General features: G+C 35.1%; 1 protein-coding gene and 1 long non-coding RNA gene across 5 annotated transcripts; one reads left to right on the plus strand and one right to left on the minus strand.

The window, feature by feature from the left end:
• Positions 1 to 811: 811 nt before the first annotated feature.
• Positions 812 to 5,391, minus strand: LOC135778546 (uncharacterized). 4 transcript variants are annotated; one of them, XR_010544581.2, is made up of 8 exons: positions 4,935 to 5,391; positions 3,874 to 3,954; positions 3,662 to 3,735; positions 2,952 to 3,044; positions 2,720 to 2,783; positions 2,555 to 2,653; positions 1,843 to 1,943; positions 812 to 1,505 (listed from the first exon to the last, which is right to left on the minus strand). It is a non-coding gene; the product is annotated as an uncharacterized lncRNA (long non-coding RNA). The 4 variants fall into 4 exon arrangements; XR_012335586.1 differs by having other exon boundaries at positions 4,529 to 5,391; XR_010544582.2 differs by having other exon boundaries at positions 4,131 to 5,391.
• Positions 5,386 to 22,341, plus strand: LOC135778898 (uncharacterized). Its single transcript, XM_065289561.1, has 7 exons — positions 5,386 to 5,445; positions 5,750 to 7,759; positions 7,854 to 8,017; positions 8,128 to 8,351; positions 21,390 to 21,519; positions 21,778 to 21,878; positions 21,967 to 22,341. The coding sequence occupies exons 2-7, from the start codon at positions 5,785 to 5,787 to the stop codon at positions 22,097 to 22,099; spliced, it is 2,727 nt and encodes a 908-aa protein (XP_065145633.1). The 5' UTR covers positions 5,386 to 5,445; positions 5,750 to 5,784; the 3' UTR covers positions 22,100 to 22,341.
• The last annotated feature ends 338 nt before the right edge of the window (positions 22,342 to 22,679 follow it).

Here is a 22,679-nt window from a genome sequence, read left to right on the forward strand (position 1 = left end):
ACTTCCATTTTCAGCAAGTTGCAATATAGAAAAATCACACAACCGTAAATAATGACTGCAGCCTGCAAAAGCATGAGATTCAGCTCTTAAACTTCTATACCTTTAAATCTTACATGAAAGGTTACTTGATCACATAATGTCCTCATTTATACCAGTTTTACCATAATCTGATAATAGTTTAATTTAATTATGAAAACCATTGTACTGTACTTATTTTATTATTATTTGTTTAATGGCATATGTTTTTCAATACTAATGTAAATAAATACTTATGAACATTTATTAATATCTTGATTTTTTTTAATGTTTTCAATCAGAGTAAACTATATAAAAAAATTATAAACGCTTATGTCATATATTATGGTCATTTTTATTTCAGATTATAATAAAAGACAAGGGCATACACTGAGATGGTAAATTGAATGTTAAGGCACATTCATTGTTTTTTTTTTTTTATTTAGAGTTTTTAAATCCAGAAGCGATAATGTATGTTCGCAAAATAATAGAGTTACACATATTTAGTGAGTCAAGACAAATATGCCGTTTTGTTTATCAGCCATAGCCATTTGTTTTCATAATTATTTGTTCACGCTGGTTTTCTGAACATCTGCTGGTAGGCTACTCTCATATTGTTTACATATTAGTGGCGCAAATGTTTTGAATTTTGTTCAGTATAATTTTGTTTATTAATATATACTCTATAATAATTATAAATGGTAGGCAGTAGTATGTAGATGATTTATTTATTTGTTGGTGGGTGTAGCCCGGAGCATCTGATTTCGTGTCTGCCACGAAACCCGGAAGAGACCTTACCCAGTCGGCATTTCAACGTTGATTCAACGTTGATTCAACGTCAGGTACCAACGTTGAATCAACGTTGGATTACCTTTCGGTTTTGCAAAAAATTTCAACGTTGAAATCACGACGTTGTTTCAACGTCACACTTTCAACATAGGTGAATTATGGTTGATATCATGACGCAATTTCAACCTTCTATTTCCTTGTTGTTTTTAACACTAAATATAGATTTTTACTTGACACTGCAATACTCACTAAATGATTTACTGTATACGTGTCATTTTAAGTGCAATTATCATATGAATGCAACTTGCTACGCATAACTTACAGTACAACCCCATTCATAAAACTAAACACTTAAGGAAGGTAAAGTTTAAATGTGGACAAATAAGATGGCAGGTGCCTACTCTTTCCAAATAAACATGAAAGCAGCTGTTAAAAATATTTTTTAATGGATAAAACACATTCTTTCAAACAGTTAGGTTTCCAGTTAGTAGTGCAGAAGTGGAATTTTCTAAATATAGAATAAAATCATAAAATATGAAACAAAATCATGTTTAAAAGTAATTTTATTCATCTGAATAGAAAAACTTTATTCAAGAAAAACTGCAAATATGAATTTTGTTGTTGGTTTAGTTGACAGTCTTCTTGTGGCCACCACCACCCATCCATTCTGGCTCATGCTGTACTTAATACGATGACAGCATCTAAGGAGGGAAAAAACACAAGATATTTAATTTTCAAAAAATGCTGCATTTTAGCCCATGTACAAAAAATCTTGTTATTGCACTTCAGGGCAAGATGCGTTTTCTTTGATAGTCTGACTTGAAACATTGCATAGCCATCTGATGAAGGAACAAAGCTGTTGTGTTTACGAAGATGACAATTAAGATCATCTACAGTCCATTCAGAAATCATACACCTTTCACTTTCAATTTTATGTTGTTGCATGATACTGTAATTGTTTAGATATTTTTACAAAGTAAAAACAGAATTTTAGAAACTTTTGCAAATGTATGAAAAAAGAAAACATATCATATTTACATTATACATATTCAGACCCTTTGCAACATCATCTGCAATTTAGCACAGTTGCCTCCAATTTCTCTTGAGGTTGCTGAGATGTTTCTACACCTTAAATCGTCCTGATGAACACAAAGATTTTTTAAGGAATGTCTGCAACCAAACTGACCAGAAGCACCATTGACTTACATAGTAGGATAAAAAAATACTATGGTAGTGAATGGTGCTTCTGATCGATTTGTTTACAAATGAATCCAGTACTGAATGCTTAAGTGATTTTAACTTTATATTTTCAACACCCCCAAATGAGATGCTTAAAGCAAACACTGACAGGTTGCTTTACGTGTGGGTCAAACTAGGCATGGGCCGATTACCGGTTTCAAGGTATACCGAGGTTTAAAACAGTCAAGGTTTCAAAACCACTAAAATTTTCTGTGATACCGTCTCCAAGGTATGAGCTGTGTTTATACAAAATTCATTAAATCATGAAGTCATGTGATTGATTTGATGTTTACATTTAATATATATTACGAAAATATTATATATGTTTTGAAAGCATATTATAATTTAAAGGCTTTATTGTACCTGGCATTTGAAAATAACACATTTTAGTGTTGCAATGGTAATACCGCAACACCGTGAAACCGTGGTATTTTTGCTAAAGGTTATCATACCGCCAGAATCTTATACCGGCCCATGCCTAGGTCAAACAGCCTTTTGTGTAGTCCCTTACCAATGAGATCGAAGATGGACTTCAGAACTTCTGGACTGTCTGTGTAAGCCTTTAAACTCCCTCAGACCAGCAAGGCATCTTGTTAGCAGACATCCCGACCTGATCAAAAACTTTTGATTAGGAGATGTTCTAATCCTATTTTTAATATATGTTTTACAAACTTACCACATGTGATCAGGCAAAGCGACTTATGAAACAGCATCTTCCCAAATCTCCTCTTCAGGCTCATCTTAGCGATCATTGCATTTGATAAAGTTTGGAAAAAGAAAAACATATTTCATTAGTATAGAAATATAAATGTAATCTTTTGGTTAGAAATACAGAAAACTGTGGCCCAAGTACAACTTTTAAAGAAATTAAGAATGTTTAATTTTTTTGTCATAACACTATTCATTACCTTTTAAGGGGGAATGATTTGGGGATCTGGAAAGACACACTACTTCACCTCTCTGTATTTTATCACACGTCTTCAAATTGCATGTTGATATGCCTACAATTTAAAACACATAATAAAATAAAAACAAGTCATAGCCCCTTTTAAAAAGAAAACATAAATTGTGAAATACAAAACACTGCATCTTAATTATTAGGATTAGTAGAATTTGATTTGGTTACAAAACAAATATTAAATGCATTGTAAGGTTTAAGGGGAGACGCTTCACAAAAAAAGAAATGGTAAATTACGGATTTCTATTACAACATGGTATCTTGGTGGTGCATTACCAGGGTAGGTGGTAGCTCATTGACAATTAAAAAAATTATGATTAAAGCCATAATACATAAAGATAAGAACAAATAAATGCTGTCATGTACACCACCACAAAGACCCATTTTTTTCTGTCAATATGAAGCCTCTATAAAACTTGCATCAACAACCACTCTGAACACTGGATTTACTTTTTTCTCTGTATACTGAAAACAAAGTGTTTGAAATATGTAGGCCTACATACTGTAGAAGAAATAGTGGCATAGAAAAGAAATTAATTGCTGTGTTGAAAAGTAACCATTGTATCCTAAATTAGTTTCTTATATTTTCCTTTTGACAATGATAAACCATTCTTGAGAAACAAGTAGCAGGTGTTTTAAAAAGCCACTCTCAATTCTCACCTGTGAAGTTTCTTGTGTTTGTGTGTCATTCTGTTTCTGACATGACAACCCTTGCTGTCTGTTTCTTGTTCAATCTTGACAAAATATAAAAAAGTAAAATTAGTGCAATATTTGAAGAGAATTATAATGACTTTTATCAGAACATGAATACATACACTTGCATACTGCATTTAAGTAAATATTGTAGAATAGCAGGGTTAACACAACATTACCTGATCCAGATGTAGTGGCTGTTGATGCATGAAAATCTCAGCATTGACAAGATCATCATCACTATTCTAATTTGAAGGACTCTGATAACAAAGACATTACAAAAGAGTTATAAAAATATACTTAAAACAAGAGCACATTTGTCTAGATAACCAATATTTTCTATTTCCATTAAAACTTGCTAACTATTCAACAAGAGAAGTAAGCAAAATTACACCATTACAATGTATTTCAATTCGAATAGAACATACCAACTTACACGACATGATATTTTCGTACAAAGGAGTTAACGTAAGTGTTTCATGCCGCTTAAAATCATGGATACTGCGCGAATGACCGCAGGTGCGATCATAAGCGTAACATGTAATTGACTGATTGCCATGGAAACATGAGGGTCACGTCGACTATCTTGTCCCTTTTAATTTTATAACTGCATTTATACACATTACCCCGTCGTGAAAACCTCAGCATGATTAATATTGGATTCGACGCCCATGTTATCACGTCATCAATAAGTTTGGATTAATGTCATTAACACGAACTGCTATACGTATCCGTTATTGCGAATTCGTGAGCCATAAAACACCAACATCTCATCTAAGTTTTAACACTTTATCAGTAATATGAATTTGAGAAACTAAGCAGCTTAACAATGACCGCACCGCACTCGCGCTGCTCCTCCTTACAAAAGGCTGATAGGTGTCTGTGGCGCCTGTAAGACCTCTCGGATATAAGTTACGCTGAATGAACTACGAAATCAACACTTTTTCACCGAAGTTGTCCAAAAAAGCCCTTACATTTATAACTAGTTGCTTTTCTGAAGCAAAAACAACCAAGTGGTTAAGTTGATAAAAACACACCTCATATTAATTTATTAATATTCATAATAACGAAGTCCAATTTCGGCGGGAACATCCCGTGGACTAGCAAATTAACTACTATAATGAATACATTCTCAACTAACAGAAAAAAACCCGTTTTGGCATCGTGCTTTTTTGTCATACCACTTTGTATATGTGAATATAATAACGTTATGCGTTTACATTGACTTATATTTCCTTACCTCTTCTTTCTCTGAAGCATTTTCTCGTGTGATACGCAAGATCTCCCAGACAGCCGTTAAAACAGTCCAGTCTCGTGTAATCTCGCGAGATTACCTCGCTACCTGTATATTCAAATATTTGTTACATTTTTGTATAATTTCATCAATTTTATAAAATGAGTTTTTACATTTTTTTTCTGAATGATTCACATATTATAAAACATTATTTTATTGTCTCTCTGCAACCATTTACTTCACTGTTGTTTCAACGTTGTTTCAACGTTGAATCAACGTTGAACAAACAACTGACATTATTTCAACCAAATTTCAACGTTGATTTTTAAGCATTTTATTAACCTTTTTCAACCGTTTACCATTCACTGTTGTTTCAACGTTGTTTCAACGTTGAACAAACACCTGACCTAATTTCAACCAAATTTCAACGTTGAAGGTCGGTCATATGCCCGCTGGGTAGTTTCATTTTCGCTGAAATAAACCAGGATACATTTTACTCTAAAGCTACACACAGAAAGTAAGTATTTTGGAAACTTTTAACAGTCGATTAAATACATTAAAATATTACTGAATATTTGTGTTAATAAAATATTATTGCACTTTTAAATAATCTGCATTCTGCACTCGGTTGGGTCGCCTACTGGAGCGCATGAGCTTTATTAGATTTCCAAAAATGTTGTAGTTTATTTTTTCGATTTTTGTTTTTTTAATAATAAGTATTGAATTTAAAAAGTATGCTACAACTTAAAATTGAGGTAGGTTTGCTGTATGTATCCAGTATTCCGTTTTTGTAATGCTAAATATTTTACATCCCTCAACAGATAACAAATCTAATTTAAAATTTGGAAAAATCACCATGGCGTACCAAATCCAATTCGCACTTCCAGTTTCTGTTCCAGTTTCAGTAGTTCCTAGAAAAACAGATCCTCTAATACAGTGCATCATAGACAAGAAGTCAGAGAGATTTCGAAAAATAATCAGAGGCAAAGACATTAATGGGCTTTACCCTTCTGAAGCCTGGAAAGATGACGTTACGCTATTGTCAGCAGCAGTTATATGCAACAATGAAGACATCTGTTCATATCTCATTGAAGAGTCTGCTGATCCTAACAAACACTCAACAAATGGACTTGTTCCTTTACACCATGCTGTTATGACACCTGGAGTTTCTTTGAGTATAGTAAAAAGATTACTCGCAGCAAAAGCTGACCCAGAGGGAAATGATTTGCCGATTTTAACTCCACTGCAGTGTGCTGTTGATCACGATCGTGATGACATTGTGAAAGCACTTCTTGAAGCTGGAGCTACAGCTGTAAGGAACTATGGAGTAAATCCAGTGCTTGATAAAAAAGTGTATGACATGATTCTTCAATTATCATCACATAATGGCAACTTTAAAAAAGTACAGATATTTTTTTCCTTTTCTTGTGCTGTCCAAAGAAAACACCAGACAGAAGTTTTCAGCATCTATAAGGCACATTTCCATAAAGAGCATCCTTTCATTCATACAATTCTGTTTGAGGATTACTTTGGTGTCATTGGTTTGGCTGCAGAGGAATATCGTCAGAGTGCCATCAAGTGGTTAAAAGACACAAAGAGTGCAGACAAATACATTGAGGAAGTCATCAAACGCTTTCCAAAAATAGTGAAAAATCATTTGCCAGTTGTGCTGAATTGCTTAAATGCTGCTTTGTGTGTCAGTGAAAAGATTTCTTCTCAGGTATTCAGTGATCTTGTACCAATTCTAATAAACTGTGTCCAGCTCTCTGGAAATCCACAGGGAGAACCAGTCAATCATTTGATACTAAAAATACTCAAAGTCGTAATGGAAAAGACCTCTGAGCAAAAACTAACCATAGATCATTGTGTATATGAGAAATTATGCAAAGGTCTACTGCCTCTCACAGATGACAAGTTTTCAAGTCTAATCAATGTTTGGACCTATGGAGTGTTTGCACAGGTAAATGACTTTGCTCCAGAAGTTATTGCAATGTGTGGATTGTCATCGGTACCTGAGAGTATAGTTAATGTTGCAGATATAGAGATGGATGAATTAATGAAAAAGAAACTGCGAAAACTGAACACATCACTTAAACTTCCACCAAGTTTAGCAGTGGATCAATTATGTGAGGAAAGCGTTGTCACCTCTTCAACAAAGAAAAAGAAGAAGAAAAAAAAGAAGAAAAATCATCAAGAGTTGGAGTCACAAGAAGCAGAGAAGCAAGATAAAGTCAAACAATCAATTCCAGATACAATGACTCCTATCGAGGAGACAAATTCAAGTGTGCAGCCCTTCACACCCCCAGTTGAGAACCTACTGGTGCCAAGACCGTGGGTTTCAATCAGTCATCGCTGGATGAAACATTTTGAAAAACTTGCTAATATTGATGTCAGCAAAACCACTAGACTGCGTAATAACTTCACTCTTGTACTCAGTGATGAATTTAAGATTGCTAAAGGAAGTGATGGCACACAAATTTTTCTTGGTCTGAAGGATGATGGTATGGAGGTCGCTGTGAAACGAATGCTTAAGTGCAATTACCCGGACCTCAAGAACGAGATGGCATTTTTACGACTTCCAGAACTTTATAGTACTTCTATTGTGCAATATATAGACTTTGCAGAAGATGACAACTTTGGATATCTCATTCTTCAGCTTTGTGAGTACACACTAGAAGAATACATCCAAGATCATTTACCATCTGACAGCTCTGAGAGGACTTTTGTTTTGAAAGAGCTTGTGAGGGAAGTGCTGTGCAGCTTACAGGTTATACACACCCAACGCACTAAAATACTTCATCGGGACATCAAACCTCAGAACGTTCTGATCGGTAAGAGCTAAACCAGAATTAACACAGCATATAAATGTTACAAAATTAAATCTAAAAACTTTTTTTTTATTATGATTCTATATTGTATTTACAGACATAAATGGAAAAGCTAGACTGGCTGATTTTGGCATAAGTCGTAGACTAAAACCGTGTGAAACCACTTTACGAACAAGCATCGCTGGAACTAAATGCTGGAAGGCAAAGGAAACAATAGATGTAAAGAGTAACAGTGGGTACAAAAGATGTTCTGACATTCAGGTAAGACAGAAAAAATCAATGCACTGTAAAACAGTTTGTTTTAGTACTGAGAAAAATTTTGATGAAAATTCAGGATGTCATCTAATGCTAACACTGTGTACCGTTTAAAGGTGGCTGGGATGTTAGTGTATTACATCCTCTCTAGAGGACACCATCCATTTGGTGAAGATCCATTTTGTGAGGTCAACATACTGCAGGGAAACTACACACTGGATCAACTGGAAGATGATGATGTAGCAAAGGATCTTGTGGAGTGGATGATCAATGAAAATCCAGAAAAGAGACCAACTGTGGAGAAGACACTTGCACACCCCTTCTTCTGGAATGATGAAAGGTATTCCTTATTTTTGACGTAAATGGGGACGCTCTTTTCCAGGGGGCCACTAAGGATATAAGTTGTTGTATTGCGAGTGACACAAGTGTGCAGTTTTGAGTGGCTAGTTAATATCTATTATGGAATCCAGAAAGGCAGACATCATTTGTGCAGTTAGACAAGAGATTGTCATAATAACTGTTACAAACGCATTAAATCTCTACAAAACATTTATTTTGTCCATAAGCCATGCACAAGAACTGAATGTGGCACACCCGATCTGTATCTTTGCTTTTTAATTACAGTTTTTCTGAATTGCTAAAACACATTTTTTGAAACCATCACTCATTTTCTCAAAACCTTAAACACAAATCCCAATTTCAAACACAATTTACAGAACCCCTGACTCTTCCAGCAAAATCAAACAATTCCTTCAAAACCATTTCACTTATACTCAAAATCAAACTAAGCTTTCAAATCATACACACATAAGTCTATAATATAAAACACTACAAGCATCCATTAGACACTACCTTAAAAAATGGAAAACACAACATCCAGGAGATCTGCTTACAGAAAAGTACATGTTTATTGTACATAACAACACACTTGACAAATACTGGTAAAAATCTATATCACTGTAATCACAAGTTTAGTTCAGTGAATATAGTGAATACTTTACTGTAAGTACTGCAAGTATAGTTAGTTTTCAATATTACTGTAAGCAGCATTGTATTTTGTAAAAAGTCAGCAATCCAACTGCAAATTTTGCCAATTGCATCGTCTCTGGTGTCCTTTTCTTCCTCATACTCTTCATCTGCCTCTCAGACTGTTTCCAATCCACACAATTGGTAAAAAATACCATTAGATAAAAGTGTGTAGAATTTTGAGTTGTTGTGTTTACTCGATGATAACGGTGTTGTAGTTGTGTTCAACTTTTGCCTGCCTGTGTTAAGTATTTATAAAACAAGTGCATTGCAGTGTAAAATGTGTGTTTTAGTGAGAAGTTTGTGTTTAGTGTTTTGCAAAAAAGTGCATGATTTGACAAACGTGTTTAGGCCACTATGAATTTAGTTCAGAGATTGGGGTTTAGTGTTTTAGCAATTCAGAAAAACTGTAATACCTTGCTGAAAACAAACAGACATTTACATTCTAATTCAATTTGACATATTATAAAAAATATCCAAGCAGAATACCACAAGAATAGAAAATAGAAAAACAGCATTATGGGGGATTAATTATACAGCCAATAATTTGAGTAATTACTCGGCAGTGGCTCAGTGGTTCATGTAGGTTGTCTACAAACCGGAAGGTTGGTGGTTCAATCCCCGGCTCCACCGGACCAAGTGTCGAGGTGTCCTTGAGCAAGACACCTAACCCCAGCTGCTCCCGACGAGCTGGATGGCGCCTTGCATGGCTGACACCGCCGTCGGTGTATGAATGTGTGCGTGAATGGGTGAATGTGAGGCAAAAACTTGTAAAGCGCTTTGGATGGCCATAGGTCTGTTAAAAAGCGCTATATAAATGCAGTCCATTTACCATTTACCATTTACTCCTCTGAAGGGGAAAGAATCTCGTCGGCTTTGGTTAAAAACTTAAACTTAAAGCATTCATTAAAAACGCCGGTATATGTTTGCTCATTCTACTTTGACTGGGATTCACATCTGCTTTTAAACCCAATCGTGTGTTTCATGTATAGACCACTGTAAAAAAAATCCGTAGAAAATACAGTGTTACTTGCAGCTGGTTGCCGGTAACTTACCGTAGATTTAAATTTATGTTATTTACTGGCAATAGTTTGTTTAAAGCTCCACTGTGTAGTTTTTTGAGTTAATTCTTCGCAAAAACCCATGTGTTCTTTCAAAAGTATGTGCTCATTCATGTGTAATTACTTCCACCTACTAATCAAAGTATTCCCGTAAGTGTAGAATCTGCTATTTAGAATACATATGGGCGAGTCGCTTGAATGGCTGAATCTATGTTGTGCCTCCATCTTTGAAATACATTAGCAGATGAGGGACAAATTCAAGCTCCGCCTTTCACGCTTTCAGACTACACTTACGCTGGCCACTAGCTGAAGCCTCCCGAGGTTGCATGTGTAGGCGGCATACGTCATCAAGACAGTCTTATTTCAGAATATGTGACGAGTCACGGAAAGTAGTGACACAAGTCGGATCTGGGGCATTATGAGTTATTCTGAAGGTGCAGTTTCTAAGCTTTCCAACGATGTGTAACACATGGAAATCTGATAAGATTTGGAGAAGTTGTGGCCATTTGAATATAACACATTCAGGAAAGAGAATGCCGAGAAATTTAAGAAAGAAAAGTTAGGACTTTTCCCTGGCTGGAGAGACAATAGGGCTCATTTACATCTCATTTAGCTAAGCCATACCCTCTGTAAAGCCGTTTTGATATACAGATGTTTTAGCATCATATATAGTATTTTATGAAAGAAGGCCGGATGAAAAATAAACAGAACTTTTTACCTTTGTGGGGATCACAAGTCGAATCCAGTCTGTTTCAAATGTGTGAATAATCCAATGACCATTTTTGTCCACAAATCCGTATAATTCGTGAAATATAGATATATAGTCTATTGTTTACATCGGATTTCGCATGACCGTCTGGTAATAGAATATAATATACAATCTGAGGACTATTTACATCGTAACATGTAAGGGTATATGAGATTACAATCCGGTAATTTACGTTCCGTTAAACACATGAACCCGCCTTCAAAGTTTGTATTTAAAATAGGGAGGTAGAATAATAGATAATCCAAACAGCAATAGATAATTTGACTTCATGCTGAGCTGCAAGAACTGACAGAGAGATGACGTCAAAGTACCGCGAGAGCGAGTTGAATTAAACTACTCCGTAAGATTTCTTGAAGAGCTCTCGCGGTACTTTGACGCCATCCGACTGCTGCGGCTGACTATTATTTGTTCCACCCCAGCTTCTTTTATTTTTCTTTTGTTTTGTGCGCCCGAGCTTTGTTTACAGTCTGTGGAGACGCATGCTAAAAGTTTGAAAAAAAAAACTTAGCAAACATGTCTGAGGAACAGGCCAGCCGCGTCACTACAGTCACGTGACTTCACGCTCGAGCCGGAAGAGAAGACAATGCTGAATAAAGTCGTAATTTTTGCTATTTTTGGACCAAACTGTATTTTTGATGCTTCAACACAATCTTACTGACCCACTGATGTCACATGGACTACTTTGATGATGTTTTTATTACCTTTTGTGGACATGGAACCCGTACATATATTTCCAATGAAGAGGACAGAAAGCTCTCGGACTAAATCTAACGTTAAAACATCTTAAACTGTGTTCCGAAGATGAACGGCGGTCTTCTGAGTTTAGAACGACATAAGGGTAAGTCATTAATTACATTATTTTCATTTTCGGGCTAACTATCCTTATTTAGTAGTCACGCTGTTCCCTTTGGGGGCGGAGGCGAAAACACAAGCATATACAGTATGTAAATATACACACAGACAATGACCCCCCCCCCCACTGCATGCTAGAATCTCCGGAAAAACAAGCCGATTTCAACCGCAAAATGTACACTTTTATTAAAAAATGTAATACATTTTTTTTAAATATACAAAACTGCTATCTCAAACATGGAGAGGCTTCTTCGGGATATCAACTAATAAACGAAAATCACAAATTTGGAAAAAAAGCTTTGTTTCTCATTTTCTCGAAACTTGTGCTGCCGACTTGTGTCACTGGTTTCCGTGACAGATCACATATTAACAATTATAAAGCTGACAATTATTCTTAGTTAATTGTAAATTGATGTAATATGCTTATAACTTGTGAATGTAATGCTCAGTTAACTTAAATAAACCAGGCTTGATGACGTATGCAGCCTGCATAGTCGACCTGCGTAGACTGAAAGTCGGATTGAACAACAGGCGCACACCGTGATGAACCCACAATCTAATGTTTATATTTGAAAACCTGTTGAAGACCTATTCTCAAGGACATTAAAACAAGTCACCAAGAAAGCGAAAAAGAGATTTAAAATGACAACGCGACAGGAAAAACAACAAGACCAAAGTCAATATTGGAGTAATGTTAGTTTTCCAAGATCATGAGGCTCAAGGGACGTTGCCTGCTTTCTATTTTCTCCACAGGTAATTCAGCATATTCTTTTAAATCTATACAGTTTATCTATGATGTAAACTCAAAGTTTTATAGTTCCTTGCATGGCCGTAGCCAGGGTTTGAAAATTACCGAGGTCCAAGGTGGGGTGTTAAGAGTTAACAAATGCTGTCCCAGGTGAAAAAAGTGCACTTAAATAAAATACACTTGTTAAGTACACTTAGTAAGTTTACTATTTTCGTGCACTCATTTTGTGGCTTATATATCACATTTGTGTGTTATTTTGAGACATCATTTCAATAAAAATCTAGTTGGTACTGGTATTCTTACTTTTTCAGGTAAACTGAAGTACTGCTCAAGTAGAACTTTAATTTTAATAAGTATATTTGTAGCATAACTTTACATAACTTACAAATGTACTTGCTAGTATTTAAGTGGTTTAAGTACATTGAAGCATACTTTATTTATAAGCTTTGGGTACACACTCTGTTTTGGGGGATGGACTGGGATTTAAACCCAATTCTTCTACATCTTTGTACCAGAGTTATTTTCTGTTTTTCGATAGTGTTGTTGATACTCGACACAATTATGATGACTACTGCTTTTATCTTACCGAATGTAGTATCAGCAATAACCTGCTCTGCGTCCTATGCTGCGTTCCAGGCAGGTTTTTGAGCCCGTGAATCACAACTTCAAAACCACGACTTACGACTCTGAACTGGGAGTATGCGTTCCAGGCAGCCTGTAACCCGTGTTTTTACAACCTTCTACCTGTAAAAGTGCCCTGGAACGGCAGTCAAACCCGTGACTTCCCACCCGTGAACTCGTACTAGATCGATGTACTCCCAGTTCAGAGTCATGAGTCGTGGTTTTGAAGTTGTGAGTTACGGGTTACAGGTTGCCTGGAACGCAGCATTATTTGATAACTTTCAGTTTCCATGTTGCCAGATATTAGTACGAAAAACAAGCAAAAATAATTGGCCTTAAAAATTCGTCCAAACCTTGTATTTCAGAAATAAATCATAAAAATCGCTAATACTAACCTACGCCTAACAATCACTTTATAGATAATGTCAAAGTGTCACATTAATTGCTAAAACACTACGTCTAAAGAGGATTTTTAACAATAGGATCTGGCAACACTGCAAATTCTGTACCCGCGCTGTCGTATGGAGCGAGATATGCGTCTTTATTACATGCGATAAATTAAATGATCTTAAGATAAATAAAACTATTTTAAAGAAAAAGTCATCACACTGATAGCAAAGAAGCATTTCATGAGAAAAAAAAGAATATTTCAGAGAAAAAGTTTTCATACCAATAGCAAAAAATAATAATATTTGAGACTAAAAAAAGTTTTGAGAGAAAGTATTTTCTCATGATAGAACATAAAAAATATAAATTTGAAATTTTTAAAATTATTTCTGAGAAAAAAAATCTCTCAAGTATAGGTTTTTTGCTATTAGTGTGAAAACATTTTCTCTAAAAAAAAAAGTGTTTCTATCAAAACGCTTTTCTTTGCTCTCGATGCAATTTCTTGCTCTCGTGTCAGGATTTTGCTTTCTCTGTGAAAATTGTGTCATGGGCGGGGCCACGTTCCTATTGGCCAGTCGGGTAAGCATCGTCTTTGTCTTGGGAATCGAACTGAATCATTACACCGTTGTTCGGTTCACCTAGATAGATGCCGTCTCTGCTTTTAGTTGAGCACGGACACTCTAATGTTTGAGTAAGATGATGACACACAACTCGATGCATAGCTGGCTGAGCAAGTTCACAGCACTGAAGATTAAACATTAAAAAATGAAATGGTACTCTTATTCATGAATGAATGTGTATTATATTATTAGCTTGCTAATCGCTAATTAGCCATCATGCTAGGTAAACTTGCAAATGCCAAATGAATGTTTTGATTCACTCCTTATTTAGTGAGTAGTGATCTAGTTTCTACCTTTGCACTTGCTAGCCTCAAAGCACCTGAAGAGTAACTGCTTGTTCATCATATACAACCTCCTGTATAACTTTCAACCAACGTTAGTGTGCATGGAAGGTGGCAATGCCACCCGTCCCGTCAAACACGGAATCGTCCCGTATTTACAGGCAAAATGACGCATATCAAATCAATGCGATTTCCCAGCTAACAATTTTTGGTTCCCAAAACGTTCCCCTAACGTTAGTTTTTGATTCTCAAAACGTTCCCCTAACGTTAGTTTTTGGTTCCCATAACGTTATTTTCCAAGGTTTGTTTTTGGTTAGCCAGGAAAGTTTTCTTTACAGAAATAGAACGTTATTTTCAGGTTATTTTAACGTTTTCCTAACGTTAGGAAAACGTTACAATAACGTTAGGAAACCGTTACAATAACGTTAGGAAAACGTTACAATAACGTTAGGAAAACGTTACAATAACGTTAGGAAAACGTTACAATAACGTTAGGAAAACGTTACAATAACCTAAAAATAACGTTCTATTTCTGTAAAGAAAACTTTCCTGGCTAACCAAAAACAAACCTTGGAAAATAACGTTATGGGAACCAAAAACTAACGTTAGGAAAACGTTAAAATAACCTAAAAATAACGTTCTATTTCTGTAAAGAAAACTTTCATGGCTAACCAAAAACAAACCTTGGAAAATGCACAGTTGACATGGAGTGAAAAATGATCTCACCAGGGCGCGAGTGCGCGTTGCCGCGCCTCCATGCACGCACTGACAGAGCGCGCAGAGCTCAAGACTCCAGCCTCACCCCCCAGTCACATTAGCTACAAGCGACAGAGACAGAGCGACAGGCTACTATTCATTTTCAATGGAAGTGGCCGTTTGCCAGCGACAAGCGACGAGCTCGCCGCTGCGCGAGCAAGGCGGGGCCAAAATAGACAAGCAGGCTATTTTATGCAAATGATGAGCGATGCGACAAAGCGACTGCCAATCGGAGTGAAGGAGCAGCGTGACGTAGGTCTGTGGTCGAGTCTGAGAAAATAATTCAAGATGGCGGAAAATGCGTATTTCTGTATATATCTGATAAGTTTGGCATTTTATCTAATATATTTTGTTACTTTTATCGAGAAATAAATACTTTTAAATCCAAAAACACCGTTATTGTAAGTTAACAATACCTCTAAAGTGACTTTTGATACCGCTTTTAGAAACTAGCCAAGAAACGCCCATCAAGCGAGTGCGTGTCGCTCGGTGTCGTTCACTTTTGTAGCTAATGTGACTGTAGGGTAAGTGAAGAATTGAAGGCTTACAAAATTACGGCACGTCTATTAGTACATCCCATGCTGTGTTTTTATCTATCATATCTATCTAAAATAAGTAAAACACATTTCCATATAAGGAGGAATAAAATAATTTATTTAATACAAAATCTATAATAATTAAATTATGCTATTACTGGAAAAAATGTCTATTAAAATATTATACCATTATATAACACAGGTTATTTTATATAAAAATACCTCAACACATCACATATTATGTATTTAGATAACATTCTATTTTATCAAATATATAAATAACCAGGGACTTCAACACAATAAAGAAGACTTAAAACAGATATTTATTGAAAATATATAAACATTTAATTCACTTTAGTTTAACAGACCTTACAGCAGCCGCCTCTCCATTATTAAGTAATAACAATCAGCATCTCTCTCTCAGTTTTTACAATAATCAAAAGCTTCTAACTTCATATTCTCTTCATGGAAATAATTAAAATATATTTTCGTTTTCACATATTTAAGCTACTAATGAAGAAACAAAAAAGAAATCGCTAGAATGTTATACTCTGAAGTTAAAACGCAATGACAAATAAATCAGTCACTTTAGGTTAAAAGATCTTACCACAGTTAGTCGGCTATCCGTTTTTACAACAATAAAAAGTTTCTAACATTATATTCTCCTCAAATTCTCCTCAAATCGATTGGAAATCACTCGTATATATATTTCTTCTCACATATTTAAGTTACTAAATCAAGAAAGAGACAAAAGAACCGCTAAAATAATGTTAGTCTCTGAGGTAAAAACGAAAGGACCGTTATTTTTTAAATTAACGACTTTTCCTGAGCACAAGATAAAGCGGGTACTCGTGAAGAAGGCTGTAAGCTCGTGCAGACAAGCATGCGCATATTAGACGTGCACACTAAAGGAATAATGGGTTTAATTATGCATTCACTTCATTTCCTAAAAACAACATAACCAAAAAATAACCATTAGAGAACGTTATGTATAAGTTATTTTTAGGTTATTTTATGGTTCCAGAAAATAACCAAAAAATAACGTTCTGTATAAGTTATTTTTAGGTTATTTAAAAATAACCACCCTGCAACGTTACGAGAACGTTATTTTATGGTTCCAAAAAAATAACCAAAAAATAACCAAAAAAATAACGTTCTGTATAAGTTATTTTTAGGTTATTTTAAAAATAACCACCCTGCAACGTTATGGGAACGTTATTTTATGGTTCCAAAAAAAAAACCAAAAAATAACGTTCTGTATAAGTTATTTTTAGGTTATTTTAAAAATAACCACCCTGCAACGTTATGGGAACGTTATTTTATGGTTCCAAAAAATAACCAAAAAATAACGTTCTGTATAAGTTATTTTTAGGTTATTTTAAAAATAACCACCCTGCAACGTTATGGGAACGTTATTTTATGGTTCCAAAAAAATAACCAAAAAATAACGTTCTGTATAAGTTATTTTTAGGTTATTTTAAAAATAACCACCCTGCAACGTTATGGGAACGTTATTTTATGGTTCCAAAAAAATTACCAAAAAATAACGTTCTGTATAAGTTATTTTTAGGTTATTTTAAAAATAACCACCCTGCAACGTTATGGGAACGTTATTTTATGGTTCCAAAAAAATAACCAAAAAATAACGTTCTGTATAAGTTATTTTTAGGTTATTTTAAAAATAACCACCCTGCAACGTTATGGGAACGTTATTTTATGGTTCCAAAAAAATAACCAAAAAATAACGTTCTGTATAAGTTATTTTTAGGTTATTTTAAAAATAACCACCCTGCTACGTTATGGGAACGTTATTTTATGGTTCCAAAAAAATAACCAAAAAATAACGTTCTATATAAGTTATTTTTAGGTTATTTTAAAAATAACCACCCTGCTACGTTATGGGAACGTTATTTTATGGTTCCAAAAAAATAACCAAAAAATAACGTTCTGTATAAGTTATTTTTAGGTTATTTTCAAAATAACCACCCTGCAACGTTATGGGAACGTTATTTTATGGTTCCAAAAAAATTACCAAAAAATAACCAAAAAATAACGTTCTGTATAAGTTATTTTTAGGTTATTTAAAAATAACCACCCTACAACGTTATGGGAACGTTATTTTATGGTTGCAAAAAATAAAACCTAAAAATAACGTTCCCAGAACGTTATTTTTTGGTTCCCAAAAAAATAACCTAAATATAACCAAAAACTAACGTTAGGGGAACGTTCTGTGTTTGCTGGGTTGTCCCGTATTTTACATACACTCTTAAAACGAATGTGTTAAATTGAGACACCTTTCTTATAAGGACAACACATCTAGTGTTTTATTTACATGAACTCAAAATCAATACGAAATAACACAATGTGTTGAATAGTTTAACACAAAACAATGTGTTAAAATTAACACACCCAGTGTTGTTACAAACATAACACATTATTGATGTGTTAAATTGTGACAAGTGACAAGAATTACACTTATAAAAAAAGTAGGTCTGACATGCTCCAATAGTCATCTCTAGTCCTTTCATTCATTTCAGAAAGCCTCTATAGTCTATTTCCCTTATAGTTTCAGGTAAGCTTAAGCTTCTTATTGCAAAGCAGTTGGGGAGTTTTTGAATAAATCAAGTCCAAGTGAATGACATCAGAGGAGCGCAAGAAAAATTCGAGACAGCTATGAACTTGACAGAGAACCTTCCTGCGCCTCGTCCATTAATTGTATATAGCAGGAAAAGTTAAGTCTTCTCAGCGTGAGAAATACAAGGTGTGGTGTGTGCCCATTCACTGTGTGTGAACTGACTTAAATGCGTGTGTCTCACTGTGAATGCGTGAGACTCGAGTATTTTTCCCCAATACTATTTTGAGTATCAAAGCATATGTTTAATCTATAATTACTAAGTTATGGATCTGTTCATCTAATAAAAGATTTATAAAAATATGGTTCACATCTCACAAGTTCCTCCAAAGCTTAATTTTTTTGTGGTGGTGGTTGAGGAGATTCTCCCTTTTATATGTAAAGCGCTTTGAGTGTTGCAGAAAAGCGCTAAATAAGTGTAACAAATTATTATTATTATTATTATTATTACTTTGTTGCCCTATTTATTATTGTCATTATAGCTGTGTATTCAATATGACCATAGTTGTGATATTGAGAGACTGAGTGCATCTGTTCACACTGATTTCAATAGCAGCTATCTTATTATAATGGTATCAATGTTAATATTTTTATGAAAACAAAAAACACATTTAAGTTATGATATACCAACACTGGCACGTACGACATCGGGACTGTGGTCACCGTAGCCCCGACGTGTGTGGCCCCCCGCGCTGCGGCAGCTAGGCGTGTACTTCCTCCATGCACACTAACGTTGGTTGAAAGTTATACAGGAGGTTGTATATGATGAACAAGCAGTTACTCTTCAGGTGCTTTGAGGCTAGCAAGTGCAAAGGTAGAAACTAGATCACTACTCACTAAATAAGGAGTGAATCAAAACATTCATTTGGCATTTGCAAGTTTACCTAGCATGATGGCTAATTAGCGATTAGCAAGCTAATAATATAATACACATTCATTCATGAATAAGAGTACCATTTCATTTTTTAATGTTTAATCTTCAGTGCTGTGAACTTGCTCAGCCAGCTATCCATCGAGTTGTGTGTCATCATCTTACTCAAACATTAGAGTGTCCGTGCTCAACTAAAAGCAGAGACGGCATCTATCTAGGTGAACCGAACAACGGTGTAATGATTCAGTTCGATTCCCAAGACAAAGACGATGCTTACCCGACTGGCCAATAGGAACGTGGCCCCGCCCATGACACAATTTTCACAGAGAAAGCAAAATCCTGACACGAGAGCAAGAAATTGCATCGAGAGCAAAGAAAAGCGTTTTGATAGAAACACTTTTTTTTAGAGAAAATGTTTTCACACTAATAGCAAAAACATATACTTGAGAGATTTTTTTTCTCAGAAATAATTTTAAAAATTTCAAATTTATATTTTTTATGTTCTATCATGAGAAAATACTTTCTCTCAAAACTTTTTTTAGTCTCAAATATTATTATTTTTTGCTATTGGTATGAAAACTTTTTCTCTCAAATATTCTTTTTTTTCTTATGAAATGCTTCTTTGCTATCAGTGTGATAACTTTTTCTTTCAAATAGTTTTATTTCTCTCAGATCATTTAATTTATCACATGTAATAAAGACGCATATCTCGCTCCATACTGTCGCAGCTTAAGCCAGTCTTCGTCATTTTACACTAAACTATGCAAAACTGTCCAAACTTAATTATATGTACAGATTAGTTTTGAAAAACTAATTAGTCATTCAGAGAACTTTAAATTTTATTTTTTAATATGAAAAAAATTACAGAGGTCCGGACCTCATAGCTGGCTACGGCAATGGTTCCTTGGCTAACTATAGCATGGTTATGCATAACACTTGTTAGTGTAAACCCGCATGTGGTTTAATGTGTTCGAACAGTCAGACGCCGTCTCTCTGCCCATTTATGTAATCTGAGGTACTGAAATAAATGTTTTACATCTTTTCTGACCAATAGCACGAACACACGGTGTACAGTGCTATTTTTAGCCTTTCATTGATGAAACTAAAGTGGCTGATCTGCGCGTCTGTCATTAGTTTCATTTTACAAGCGTGTGAAAGTTGCGCGATCTTATTTCAGCAATATCAGAGAAAGCTCTTATATATACATGGACAAAACATTGTGTAGCATGTTTACTTACAACACAAGCAGTGGACTCTGACATAATATTAGTTTGTGTCCATTTAAACCTGTCATTACTCCGCTTATGTTTAAATGACAGGAGAGGGACCATCCCCTCAGTAATCTGGAGAAAAGCGGTCAAAAGTGAACAAAAGAGACTGATTTAAATACCAGGTGTAAATGTCTCTCTCATGCACTTGTGATCCGATCAACGAAAATACATCTTAGTACCAAGTGTAACAGCCCGTGGGATATTTTTCCTTTTGGTTTCCAGATAAGGGAAATAACTTACTTAGGCCCTTTCAGTAAATTAACTAAAATAAGGAGATAAGATGAAAAAGCCTCTAAACACCACAGACGTCAAAAATGAGCTAATGATATTAACTGAATGCTCTCAGCACATATGATATGTTCAACAAATCCCTTAGCTTCAAATCCTTCTAATACTGGTCTCAGAAATACTGCTTCTATTCTGCTAAGCAGCAATGTCCTCTAACTGCACAGAAGATTAATTGGATAAATGACGACGGTGTTTCACATTCAAATTTGGGTCTCTTGTGAGTACTTGGACCTGAATACAACCCAAATGTGGTAGTAACATGGATCACAGCGTCCCCTAATGTGTGGTTCCGTTTCTTCATTTTTACTTTCATCATTTGCAATGTTTCATGTTGCATCTTTAGTGATTTTGCAACTGTTTTCTATGTCTTGTCCAAAGAAGTTGATTTTTCCCATTTTTCCTTGCATATTTTTGCCAAAAAAAGCTTGCATGTACTAAGAAGGTTTTGCAGGGAAAGACAGTCAAATTTGTTTAATACCAATGAAATTACATTTGAGAAAATAAGGCATTTCCATTACTGACTAATAACTATTTTGTAAAAATTACTGAACGTAAACATAAGAATCTGGTAAAAAAAATAATATTTACAAGAAAACAGGTCAGACGTACCTAGAGGGTTTTGCATCTAAACTCCTTAAATGTTTCTGAAATCCTCATAGGAAGATGGAGTATCTGAAAAAACTGGGGAATCAAAATGAAGCAGAGAATTGCCGTAATGCTGATGAGGAGCTTCTTCTTGCCATTGAACGATGCACAGAGGGGAAAACCTTTTCTCAATGGAAAACTAAAGTAAATAACTTCACAGTCCATGTAATGTATAAAGACACATTAAAAATGACAGTGTTTCAAACTAATATAGCACACATTAAATCACACTGGCAAAACCATAATGAGGTGAGAAGAGTAATTCAAGTTTTATAATTCAGATATGTTAATCCTGGTTAATGTCACTAATATTGTTGTCACTGTTTACTACAATCAGCCCCGATCTTCATAACAGATCATCACATCAGTATTTGACATCAGTAAAATATTGTTTTTCTTTAGCTTTCCCCTGAGCTTGTTGAGAAACTGGATGGCAAAAAGAAATGTTATCCTGAAAATACACTGGGCCTGCTGCGTTTTGTACGCAACCTGCACGAGCATTAGTAAGTCACACAAAACATAAAGTACACAATAATTGTGTGATGTTGTGTGTCACACCCTGTTTACTTGATGGGTTTCTTCGCTTTATAGCTCAGATGATGCAGCAAACATCAACCTAATGGCTTCATTCCCTGATCTGTTCGGAAGTGTGTACAGGTTTGCCAGAGAGAGAGGATGGCACTCCAGAGCAAATCTGAAAAAGTTCTTGAACTCATTTCCATAGATTTGACTATCTTTTTATTTGATTTTCTTTTTAAAAATACTATACACCACTATCAGTAAAGAATGGCATTTAAGGGGTGCGGGGTATGTGGGGCCACACACTATGTTATCAGTGGTGATGGATAAATGCTTGTATTTGAAAATAACATTTACTGTATTTATTATATTTAAATCACAGTTATGATTTCACACAGTTTATTCCATGTGCTGTATTGGGATTTTATAAAATGCTAATCTTCAATAAAGACCTTACATTGTATAAAGATCATACTCGTTCTCACAATAACTAATATGTTGCTTGTTAATGTTGGTTTAGTGTTGGTGTTTGTTATGGTGTAAGGGTGTGTGGTTTTTTGTGTTTTTGTTTTCTCTTGTGATTTCTTCTAGGTGATGGCGTCATGAACAACACTTGGGCTGCGTTCAGCCCCGACAAAACGTTGCACAACGTTTATTAAACAGAAACGGTGATGCATTGAACACCCTGTTGTGATGACGCAAGAGTTGCAACTACGGTAGCTGAGAGGCCATTCTTTGTGTTCTTTTCTAAATGTTTCTAAAGCCTGATGAAATCGTTATAAATG

The sequence above is a fragment of the Paramisgurnus dabryanus genome, chromosome 2, assembly GCF_030506205.2.
Source record: "Paramisgurnus dabryanus chromosome 2, PD_genome_1.1, whole genome shotgun sequence".
Classification (NCBI taxonomy): domain Eukaryota; kingdom Metazoa; phylum Chordata; class Actinopteri; order Cypriniformes; family Cobitidae; genus Paramisgurnus; species Paramisgurnus dabryanus.